A 12,986-nucleotide genomic window follows, 5' to 3' on the forward strand; every position below is an offset into this window, starting at 1 on the left:
GCCATTTAACATTTTTCATCCCTATTTTGCCCCCCCCCCCCTTCCACGCCCTGAGGGAGGGATCCACACCCATTCCAAAAAATTGCTTTTTCGAAAACTTTGAACCCATGTTTCACCGTTTTTCGATATTTTAACTTTTGGCTCTTACCACTTTTGGCACAAATCTTTCGGAAAAGTCTACCACTCAACTGGTTAATCATAATTATAATAACGCTTTCTAGAAGGAAACAGATAATATCACACAATTGGATATTAAATAAAAAAAGTTTCAAAATTTTAATTAAATTTTTAAATAATTAAAATTTTAATTGGCTTATTATTTAATTTAATTGGCTTATTAGCCAATTCTATTCAACAGCCAATTATATGACAATATCTAGTTATATTATGTTACTTGAGAGCTTTTACTTACTAAATGTAATTTTGTTATAGTAGAGCATTAAAGATGTAGGTATTCTCACGTTTGCTCACGTCTGCGCCATTTTCGCTCCATTCCCTCACTCCTTGCCCTCTCGCCCCTTTACCGCTGAGCTAAGAAGTTTATGTAAGGCACTATAAACGTGAGTATTCTCGTCTGCGCCATTTTTGTTCTATTCCCCCACTCTTTGCTCTCTCGCCTCTTTGTCGCTGAGCTGATGAAGTTTATGATGATTAGGTTATGTCTTCTAAACTGCTCGAACTTTGTAGGGACCAAGAGGGCAAGGAGTGGGGGAATGGAGCGAAAATGGCGCAGACGTGAGCAGACGTGAGAATACTCACGTTTATAGTGCCTTAGTTATAGTCATGAAGAATAGAGATCAAGAGGCCGAACTTAATAGGCGATGGCGTCAGATTATGAGCTCAAGAGTGGTTATCTGAATTAGTTCAAAATGCTAATCAAGATATCGCTTGCGTTCCACGACACCGTCCTTACAGTTTGCATGGTTGCTCGTCTCAATTTTACAAAGTTTTAGGTTGAAATTGGTACAACACGATTGAACACGATAGAAACACGACAGAAGACAGAAATGACGCGTATATGTTCATTTCCCGGTTGTAAATCGGGAAATGCAAGTAATAATAAAAAAAAATTAATTATATGGTAGGAAAAATAAAATAATGTTTAAGTTCTCAAGAACGGTTTGTATTTACAATATAAAATTTACTTGAATTAATTTACCTCAAGTATCTAATATTTCTATAACAATGCTCTAGGACAAATTTCCGTTTATTCGACAAATATGGGAAGAAGTTATCGGCCGTAAAGCAAAGGACAATGAAGTCCTTTGTGAGCTCCATTTCAGATCAGAAGCCATACAAAGAAATTATAAAATATTTTTTTCTAACAGTGTAAAGCATACAATGGAACGTATATGTATATGTAAGCGTATATGTATATGTATATGTATACGTATATGTATATGTAAGCGTATATGTATATGTATATATATATGTATACGTATACGTATATGTATATGTAAGCGTATATGTATATGTGAGGAGTTTTGCGATTCGAACGCCGCCTATCGAGTACCACCAGTATTACTTCAGAAACCTGATTTTGGTCGCATTTCTGAAAGCTTAGTTCGGCCTCCTGATCTCTATTCTTCATGGTTATAGTCAACACTTGGGGTAAAATCAGATGATACGGAAAAGAGCTGTGGAACGGAGAGTGCGTCATTGAGACAGCCAGTTACAGCTATTCCGTACGATTGAATTCCGCAAGTCTTGTCCCCTTAGTTCACATGATACGAAATAAGGAATCCAATGACGCATCTGCGAAAAATAAAATTTAAGAAAACTAACATTTTCATAAGTGTAGCGCTTTTAAAATAACATATAATGTTATAAATTATGAAAAAGTTTATCTGCGTATAGTAATTTAATGATAAATAAAGATTTTAAAATTAAAGAAAACATAACCCACACAACACGAAATCGACTATGAGCCGACTTTAAGCTAACTGTGAAAGGCGAGAGTTGACTTTTAAGTCAATCTGTCAGTCGACTTACAGTCGACTGACAGTAGACGAATGTCACAAAAGTAGTTGACTGTCAGTCGACTTTTAAAGTTGACAATATGTTGACAATGTGTTGACTTTAAAATGATAATAAGTTGACTGTGAGTCGACTATCAGCCAAGCTAACGAAAATTGACAGGTTACCGAATACTCAGCTGTTGGGTGGTTTATGTCCCACTTTTTTAACTTATTGGACATTGATAACTACAAGATATAATTATCAGTGCTCAATGAGTTAAAAAAAATGAGACGTAAACCAACCAATAGCTGAATATTCGGCAACTTTTGTCAATTTTGATTAGCTGGAAATTTATAAATATATTTTTAAATTTTAGTTTTTAGAGTAGCACAATAAATATGTTTAAAGAATTAATGCGTTTAAATAAATAATTATTCAAAAGATCGTTTAACTTGTATGTAAATTTTTAATTTGTCACAATAGTAATTTTATATAAACTTTTCAAAATTTTCCATTTTTAGTTTTAATGTGATTTATTGTGCTACATATATAAGGATAGGAATAAATAAATAATATGTAAATTTTATCAATAGAATTATATATATTATTTCATCTATGTATGTATTATTTATATTGTTTTATACGTTTGCTTGTTCTGTTCAGTACTCCGCGAGCAAAGAACAACGCCAAAACGATCTCAACCGCCGTATACAGCGAGAAAACACGAACTATTTGTCCTCGTTACAAGTAGAATGACGCATTCTTCATCTATATTATTAATTAATAAAATTTATTTTTTTGAGAGCGATCTAATTCTATCGCCGGCTCGTCGCACCCATTCTTTCATATATCCTTCCACTTCGGCCATTGTCGTATTTGTTGAAATCATAATTGCTTCTAGAAAGAGATGATAAAATAATGGAACGGTTAAATGCGGAATGAATGAAACAAATAAAAAGTATATTGTGTAAATATGAATAAAATAAATGAATATATGTACCAATAATAACATCTGAAATTTTAGTTTTTTTTAATGCTAGTCTCTTTTTTTGACCTGTCCACGTATAAATTTGGGCCAATTCATCTGCAATTGTTAGAGACATGACATTTCGCACTGTTTTACAGACAGTATCTCCGCCAATCTTTGACATTTTTTGTACCTATTGTTACGTCCTGATAGATGTAGAATTTTTTCGTTGGGCTCGGCGATCGACGTAAACGGGCTTGACCGCACGAGCCGAGCGGCACGTTTAGGACTTGCGACGGGTCAGCGACTGGAAGAGTTGTTTTTACTCCGTCAACAAGTCAACCGCTCGTGGTTCCCTTTTTGGGTCAAGGAATTGAATCCCTATTACCCGGGGCGGAACCTTTGTGCGCAATTTGAGAGGGAAGGTGTGAGGGGGTGACGAACGAGGAGGGTGTGGTCAAATGAAAAAGAACAAAGTTTAATTTACTAAAGACAACATTTTAATTCGATTAAATTTATAATTACGATACAAAACTTAATTCTTAATTGCAGGTGTTGATAATTTCATTTGTGTATTCTTTACAATAGTGTGTGTGTGTGTGTGTGTGTGTGTGTGTGTGTGTGAGTGTTTCATTTTTCCGGAGGGAGGACAGAAGAAATAATAAAATAAAGAGAAATGAACTGACTTACTCGTTGCAGGATAGTTTCGGATCGGGTTGACTATGTTCGGTGGTTCTGAGTAGGCGCCCCGTTGAGGGAAGGTGTTATATATAGGAGCGTCGGACCCCTTTTTTGTAAACGTGTGGGCACCCTGCTGCGGGATGGTGTCGTCAGGGTGATGGGCCCTCTACTTGAGATGCACCACGAGATGGTCGCGACAAAGTATCAACTGGTTTTACTCTTTGATTCGCGCCCCCGAACTACTCGAAAAACTGTTTGAGCTAAACGGAATAACTGCGCAAAACTGCTTAAAAACTGTGTGTGATTGTGTCCGGAGCCACCAGAACACGGGTTTTTATACTTTTTCTTTGGGGTAGATCCCTTTGGAAAATCTTAGGTTTTTGGAGCGGGGATCGAATAGGAATTAGTCTTGCGAGAAAATTTTTAATGTGGGGGAGGATGGCGTCATTTTTAGCTAATAGGATTGGGTTTAGATGATTAGGTTACTTGAAATAAGATAGGAAGAAAGAGGCCCTAACGAATAAGGAATAGCGTCGTTTCGGGTCCATATATGATGGGGGTAGGTTTTTGAGGTGGCGTAACCCGGTTGGTGTTAATTAGTATAAGTGGGGTGCATCTCAGTGTCTTAAGATCTGGGTGGGCGTAGTCTTTAGACCATACGATGGAATGATGGGTGGTCTATAGAAGTGCTTGCCCCGATTCTCGGCTTTCGGATTGGGTGGTTAAGAATCAGTATATAAGTTCGCAAAGCCTTGGGTCACTGATCTAATAAATTTGACAGTTTACGACTGTCACGTGCCCTTGGTGGAGAGTGGAGAGTGCGACTAATGCATCTCGGTTTCCCAGACCTAAACACGTGCGCCGTATCAGGTGTCGCGCCTTCTCGGCATGCGACTGCGGTCATTCCCCGATCGTTACTCGGTAAAACCCTATCTACTAGCTAGAGTTCCCGTAGGTGGAATCCAAGAATATGACTAGTTGGTGCCAGTTTTTCTTTTTATCTCTTATTCTAACCGTCTGGAGTCGGTTAAGGACTCCAGCTACCGCGAAGTTTTGACTTTTACGGTTTTTCTGGCGACGATAGGCACGCTGAGCGGCCAAGGTATTTTGAAATATCCATGCTATTTTTCTCCGTGAGAAGATTCGAGCTCCTGGTGTCTCATGAGAAAAACAGCTCTGGCGTTACAATATTTCTTAAGAGTTTTGTTGGTTCCGCGTTTACTAGGTCTGGTATTTAATGAAAAGAAAAGAATCGTGTAGTCTGATCAGGACGTAACACCCCCCACCTTAGACAAATGTTGGGGGTATGCAACATTTGCAATTAAATTAAAGATAGATTCTTTTCTTTTCTCGGTTAACATTCCCATTTGAGATGCCGAATCGTTCTTACACTGCTTGTTTGTTAAAGAGAAGGAAAGGAAAGGCGACCTCCAAAACCCCTTTCTTATTCCTTTCGTTCCTTTTGCTGTCGCTTACATACTGCATATATTTTTTCTTTTAACTCTATTTCTAATAATAAAAATCTACTATAAAGGATTTGATGAAGCCTTCTTCCGTGGAATCCTTTCAAATGTTCGATAGAACATGGTAAAATGAGTAAAGAAAAGAAAAGATGGAGTTTTATTTACGTGATAATCGTGTCCCAGAATGTCACGTGCAAAGGTCCGTAGGTCAGTCCAACCACATGTGCCCTTTTATTGTTTTTCTGGGTAGCCACTTATCTTCTCCATCCGTTGGCCCAGCTCGGCTTTCATCTTTATACAGGAACCTTTTTGTACAGTCTTCTTATCTTCAATGTTATTAATAAAGTTTCCGCAACCTTCACATAGGTTGATCTCATGGATCAGGTAGGGTAATGTGATAGGTGCGTATTCAAGTTTGTCCTTAGTCACCTTAGTCACGGATTGTGACAACACTGGTGACGGGAATTGTGGTAGTCTACCACAATTAATGTATTTTCCCACTCAGGGCAGTCGTACATTAAGTTCCGTGAGCAGCGGGCAGGCTCCAGGGTGATCTTTCAGTGTGGCGTCAAGTGGATTAGTGGCACATTACTCTTCGATATACTATATGTATGGATCTTTCTTCTTCTTTCTCTCTCCTTTTTTGTATTTGTAAAAGTTGGTACCTTGACATTCTATACTGTGACTGATCATCGAGTAATTCTCCCTATAGCAAATTGTTAATGAAAAGGACTCCACTTTATCTAAGATTTACTTATGAGAGAATTATGGATATGTGAAAATCCTTTAAGTATACGACATTATTTATTTATGTATGTATTAAGTAAAATATATACTAGAAGTTAATCCTACGTCTAAGTTAATTATTTTGCTTATTTACTTAGATATATATATATATATGCTTTAGAAGTGTATGTATCTATATATATATGTATATATGTATATAAGATTATATATGTTTGATTATTTATTGAGGTAGATAGTAAAAAAAAAATTTTTTTTTTTTTTTTTTTTTTTTTCTTCCCTTTTTCTTTGTACTATATATATATGTTTGATATATAGAGATATATGTATATATAGATTTTTCTTAACATTATTTTAAACGTGTATATATACGTATTCATATATATATGTATGTATATATATATATAGGTGTGTGTGTATAATATTATGGTTATTATTTATACTATTGAATATATATATGTATATATATTTATGTATTTTCTCTCTTATAAGAGATAATTAGAGATAACTTTTTATAAAAGATAGTTATATAAAATTTTTTCTTTCTTTTCTTTTTAAAAAAAACTTTTCTTTTGCCTAATAACAAACACAATATATATATATGTATATATTTTTGTTATTCTTATCAGTTATTATCTGTGGTTATAGAATTAATTATGTATATATCCTTATGCGTGATAATAAGGGTGTGGTGTTTAACTCAACGCGGATGGTACGGTGTGTGTGGCTATATTCGCTATTTTTTGCGCGACTCCTAATTCTATTAATAAGTCTCTGAGGTTGTGGTAGACGTTGTTAGTTTCGTTCTTAATATCTAATTTGATGAGTGCACCTTCGTCACGAATTGGTTTGATTATCTGCATAATTCCGGTTTGCTGTTCGGCGATGCTTCTGGTAACATTTATGGCCCTGCGGGACCATGTGGGTCCTGTGGTGGCAGGGGCTGTGTAGGCTAAGCTACATGGCACGGCTTGCCAGAAATGTTCTCTGAACCTCTCCTCGAGATGGTAGAGTTCAGCGATTGCATGGCGGACATACACGCCCCAATCTCGGAGGCCTACCTGCGCTGTCCCATCTCCGTTCATTTTTGTAACGATGCCGCGTTGCCATCCTCCATTCGTTTCGAGGGCAACAATGTCGCCTAGTTTTGTATTAGAATGGAAAAATCGGCGTTTGTTCATCCGCTGGTTGAAGTCCTCCATCATTTTTTGGAAAGATTCTTTACTATTTTCCAGGTGAATCCAAATCAGCGTGGGCGAAAACACCCTGATTATTTTAACAGCAAACGGCGAGCGGCTCAGTGTTTGAGTATCGAGGTGTTCGATCTCCATGTTTCTATAAACAAAAAGGTGGTGTTGGGGTTAGGTGCGAATTTCGGATCGCAACCGCGAGACCCCATAAGAAGGAGCGAAACAGATTAAAATGAGATAAAACAATAAAATGCGTAAATAAAAAAAATAAGAATTGTCAGAGTTGGCGCTTATGTAAGGTTGGTAGGGAAGCTGTTGTTTATGTATTTTTTTTTCTTCTTTTTCTTCTTTCCGTTCCCCTCTTTTTTTTCCCTCTTTTTTTTTCTCTTTTTTTTTCAAGGGAAAGAGAAATCAAGCGGTCAGTCCTTTAGTGCGAATGTATAAGTGGATGCGTCCTTTGCAGGTAATAGGGGGTAGGTTCCCCTCTGTGAAGAGTCTTCTATCGGGTTTCGTTCTGCGGACGGTTGCATAGTTTCTCTATTTCCATCGCGTGGTTTTTTCAGTTTTAAGTGTAATAGGAGCTGAGTTAACGAGTCCCAAATGGCTCCAAGCAGGTATATGGACCATCCGTATACTGTGTGTAGAGCATAGCCATGCACAATGGTATCCAATATTAATTTTACTGCTCTTACTGCCAAGTAAATTCCTAAAAATCCAGCGTTTATATTGCCGAAAATTAGGAATCGATCCCAAAATTTCTGCCATGCTGACATAGCTATTTTTTCAACTGATGCCTCATCTAGGAAGTTTGCAAAAGATCCTCCATCGTGCATAATCGTAGAGTGGCCCATCATTCCTCTGGCCAAGGTGTTTAACATTGCTGGTCTCTCAGCAGGAAACATAATATGATCCCTGAGATCGCTTAAATCTCCTTCAGTATATATGCCGCTGGTAGCAAGTGATCCGGGGCTAATATATTTCCAGCTAGGTGTTGTCATCGGTTTCATGGTCATCGGCGGTACTGTATGTATTGGTTTAGGAGTGAGTCTATACCATGCATCTCCCAGAAGATACATAGGTGGTGCGAACAAATTGCACGTAATCTGCGTTCCTTGTCGTAATAGTATATGGGTTTGCGGTGTTAAAAATTGTGTTCTATTTTCTCGCGTCACAGGCAATTGATCATAGCATTCTTCGGTGTGTGCTACTCTTACTTCGACAGGCACACATTTTACTATGTGTATTACTTCGCCAGCCAGTAAGGCCATGTATCCTGGTCCCTTCATAAAGTGATAAGCGAAAACATCCGGTGATTGAGTGGCTATGGCTAATGAATTGTGTAATATTTTCTGTTCGAGCTGACATTGTTGCAGTAAAATATTCTTATATAGTTCACTAAATTGAGTCCGCACATGTTTCTCTACATATACAAATTTAAAATTCATATAGGTGAAAATGTCCAAATTAGCTATGCGTGATTTTTTTTTAAAAATTGCTACGCCTGGTGAAGTTTCGAAAATTACTAATTTTGGATGTTCCGTGTGGAAAAGAGTATATCCACAAGTAGAATAGGAGTCTCTGCTTGCCAATGCAAAAACTGTGTCTTCTGTAGTCATGGAATAAACAATTTGCTGTTGTTTGTTGACGACGTCTATTATTCTGTGTGCATATCCTTCATATAATACTCCATAAGTGCCGAACCTGCAGGTATCCGTGGGCATGGATGCCCAGTAGGTATCCCCACCCTCGATGTCGGTGCAATGTGTTGCGCTCAACGCACAGGTCACTCCAGACCTCAGTTGGACTCGGTTCGTGTTTATCTTCACGTCAGCTATATAATCCTGTAGTGTAATTTTTATGGTTGCGAGTACCACGGCTTTTTCCCATGTGCCGAATGGATCGCTATATGTTGTTCCGGAACAGGTGCCATCATTGTTCACGTGTCCGGCCAGTGTTACCGGTCGTGTTGCAGTTTGATTGGATTTCAATCCTGTTATTCGAGTATTCCCGATTTCGTAAGTACCATACATATGCATTCGTTGGCAGGCGTCTCTTGATACTTCTTCTATATACGCGTGCTTTCCGTTGTACACGTCCATGGAGTGAGAGAACATTCCGCATCTCCTGATTAATCTGTCTATTTCTATTTTGCATTGTATAACTCTCGCGGAGGTAAATTCGTTAATTTGTAGCAATTGTATATAAATCTTCTGAGCTGCTACTTCTGGCTGTGGTATATCACATTCCTCTATCCCCAGTAATGATAGAGTCGTAATGTTCGTCGATGCAGATCCGCAGTCATATCCTATTATGCCTTTAGTGCCGCGTAATCAAAAATTTAGCACGACGATTATTAAAAATCCTCGGAGATCCATCTGGAATTTAGCACGTTTAAGGTATATTAATATAGCACACCTTTAATTGTCAAGCTTATTGTTATTACTTATTTCCTTATTTGCTAATCAATTTATCATTTATTTATTTATAAAAATTTTTTTGTTTAAAATATATTTATATATATTTTTTTTATAGTTACTTATTTTAATTAATAATAATAAAGTTACTTAATTATTAGGAGTTGGTTTGATGTGTGAGATTCGTAGGCAATTAGGGTGTACAACGCGACTGTTCTTTTTTATTCTAATTCTTACGTTATTTCTATTCAATATTTCTAAGACCTCATGGGGTCCTGTGTATTGATCTCCAAATTTGCCAGGTTTAGGGCCTTTTAATAAAAAGACTTGATCACCAAGTTTGAATGTTTGTGGGTTTATCTTTTTATCATAGTATCTTTTCGATTTAATTTTTGCTTCGACAACGTTTTCTCGGGCATTTTTCTGAATTGCGTGGAGTTGACTAACTAAATTTACAAGATATTCGTTGTAAGTTGCTAATTTATCGCCAGATGCTAAAGGTTCATTTGACGGAATTCGTGCTATTTTACCGAAGATTAATTCGTAAGGCGTGTGTTTAGTTGCTTCATGTACACTAGTGTTATAATTATACATCGCGAGACTTATCCATCTATCCCACTGTTTTTGTTCTCTTGCATATTGCTTTAAATATTCTCCTAATGCGTGATGTGATCTTTCTAATGAGCCGTTTGATTGAGGATGGAATGCGGTTGTACGGAATTTACGAATTTTAAATATTTTAGCTACCTTTTTCATTAAGTCACTGATAAAATTTCTACCCTGGTCTGTTAAAATTGCTTTCGGAGAACCGAATACACAAATAAATCGATCGACGAAAGCTTCGGCTACCGTTTCGGCAGTTTGGTCGGATAACGGTATTCCCATGCTAAATTTAGTGAGTTGGTCTTGTAGAGTTAAGATATATTCATTGCCACGTTCGGTTTTAGGCAAAGGTCCTACGATATCCATGACGACCTTATCGAAAGATGATCCGGGTGTATTGGTAATTATCATAGGTTGTTTGGTTTTTACGCGAACTAGTTTCTTTAATTGGTAATGTAAACATTGTTGGATAAAACGCTGTACATCTATTTTTAAATTTTCCCAGTAATAATTATGTTTGATTCTATTATACGTTTTAGTTACTCCGCGATGTCCCCCAGTGGGTAAACAGTGCGTTTCTCCTATTATTATTGGTCGTAGATTTCTAGGTGGATATTTAACTAATCCATTGCAAATAATTAATTTAATTGGTGCGTTAAGGAATATTAATTGTAGTTGATTTTTGACATTGTTCCACGGTACATTGTTAATAAAATCCGTTTTAGCAATACTAAGTGTTTCAATTTTTAAATTTTCAACAGTTTCCTTTAAGTTATTTAAAGCGGTTATGATTCGAGATAAAGTTAATGTTGGGCCTTCTCGTTGTTCTTCGCTTATCGGCAATATTATATGATAATAATTTTTTACTTTAATGGTTTTAGGTTGGTTTAACATAAGATTATTTAAATTTGGAAGTTTGTTTCGTTCGAATAACTTTTGCGAACCGGAATCTAAAGGTTTACCGTTTGTATCAACAAAATATGCTATGTTGTCTTTACGTAAGAATAATAGATCGCGAGATTCAATTATATTATTTTTTATTATTTGCTGATTATTAATAGTGGGTTTACTATAATTTTTGATATTGATCTCTTGGTTATTGTCTATATTTTCTTGTTCCTCGTCTTCATCACTGTTTTCTTTATCAGGCGGATCATTTCTATCGTCTAACAATATAATGTTATTGTCTATTTGCTCTTTTATTAAATTATCTTGATCGGTAATTCGACGTCGTGCTGTCCGACTTCTTGTTAGTATTTTGTCATGTGTAGGTGGACTGTGAATTAATGCTCTCTCTATTATTTGTTGATTTGGTTCATCTAATTCTTCTTGGGTAAATGGTATCGAGTCTGTATTATTTTTAATTGCATTTTCGTTTTCTTCGGTGTCGGAAAAATGTAATTCGTAATTTTCTTCCTCGCTATCAGAAAGATGCGATTTGTAATTATCATTTTCTTCAGTGTCAGAGAGGCGTAGTTCGTAATTATCATCTTCCTCTGAAGAATCGGAGAGATACAATTTATAATTATCTTCTTCTTCGTCAAATTTTCTTTGCGTTTTTAAGGTTGTTTTAGCATTTTTAGAGATTTTTCGTTTCTGTCTGCCCTTTCTAACTGGTTTACAATCGACTTCTTCAAGGTTTATAGGATTTCGTGATAATGCATCTGCGTTTACATTCATTTTACCTGCTTTATATTCCACTTCATAATCGTATTCCGCTAATTTTAGTCTCCATCGTAATATTCTCATGTTCGCATCTTGAGCATTCTTAAACCACATTAAAGGCTTGTGATCGGTTACCAGTGTTAATTTTCGTCCGTATAAGTATGGTCGAAAATGTTTAACGCAATAAACTATTGCTAATGCTTCCTTTTCATATGTATCGTATTTCAGTTCGTTATCTGTTAAAGTACGAGATGCATAGGCCACTGGACGATCCTTATTTATTTTTCCTTGCGATAATATTCCTCCTACTGCTATCCCAGAAGCATCCGTTGTTAAAATAAATGGTTTTGAAAAATCAGGATATTGCAATACGGGCTCTTTACATAATAATTGTTTCAATATTTCGAAAGATTCTTCTTGAGTAATCGTCCATTCAAATCGTGTATCGTTTTTTAACAAATTAGTTAATGGTTTTGCCAGTTTTGAAAAATTCGGTATAAATCGTCTATAATATCCAGCGAGTCCTAAAAATTGTTTAATGTTTTTTGGTGTTTTGGGCCTAGGAAATAATTTTACTGCTTCTAACTTCTTAGGATCAGGTTTAACTCCATTTTTACTAATTATATGCCCTAGATAAGTTACTTCTGTTTTTAAGAATTCGCATTTGTCCGGTTGTAATTTTAAATTGGCCTTTCGAAGCCTTTCAATTAATAAATTGTATTTCCTTTCGTGTTCTTCCAATGAGGCGGCGTAAATAACGATGTCGTCCATATAAACAAATAATTCCTGGCCTTGTAGTCCTGATAATACTAGATCCATTAAACGTTGAAAAGTAGCAGGTGCATTTTTTAATCCAAAAGGCATTCTATCGAATTCATAATGTCCAAAAGGAGTGGTGAAAGCAGTTTTATGGCCATCTGCAGGATCCATTTTTATTTGATGAAATCCGGAAGCTAAATCACATACGGAGAAGTATTGCGCTCCTCCTAATTGATCAAGAATATCGACAATATTCGGTAATGGATAAGCATCTCCGATTGTTTTATCGTTTAAAGCTTGAAAATCTAAAACCATTCTCCAGCGTTTATTTCCTTTCGAGTCTTCCTTTTTGGGTACTATCCATATGGGTGTATTATACGGTGATTGCGAAGGTTTAATTATACCTCCTGTCAGCAGTTCTTCTACTTGTTTATTTATCTCTTCCTTATGAGATTGCGGAAATCTATATTGCCTCGTGTTTATCGGTCGATCATCCGTTGTTGAAATTTGATGTTGTAATATTTGAGTGGCAGTTAAATTT

At 36.3% G+C, this 12,986-nt stretch overlaps 1 protein-coding gene across 1 annotated transcript; it reads right to left on the bottom strand.

Moving 5' to 3' along the window:
- Positions 1–7,365: 7,365 nt before the first annotated feature.
- Positions 7,366–9,325, bottom strand: LOC137000962 (uncharacterized). Its single transcript, XM_067358582.1, has one exon. It carries the CDS (start codon positions 9,116–9,118, stop codon positions 7,424–7,426), a length of 1,695 nt encoding a protein of 564 aa, XP_067214683.1. The 5' UTR covers positions 9,119–9,325; the 3' UTR covers positions 7,366–7,423.
- Between the last annotated feature and the right edge of the window lie 3,661 nt (positions 9,326–12,986).

This window comes from Linepithema humile, chromosome 7, assembly GCF_040581485.1.
Source record: "Linepithema humile isolate Giens D197 chromosome 7, Lhum_UNIL_v1.0, whole genome shotgun sequence".
In the NCBI taxonomy this organism is placed as follows: domain Eukaryota; kingdom Metazoa; phylum Arthropoda; class Insecta; order Hymenoptera; family Formicidae; genus Linepithema; species Linepithema humile.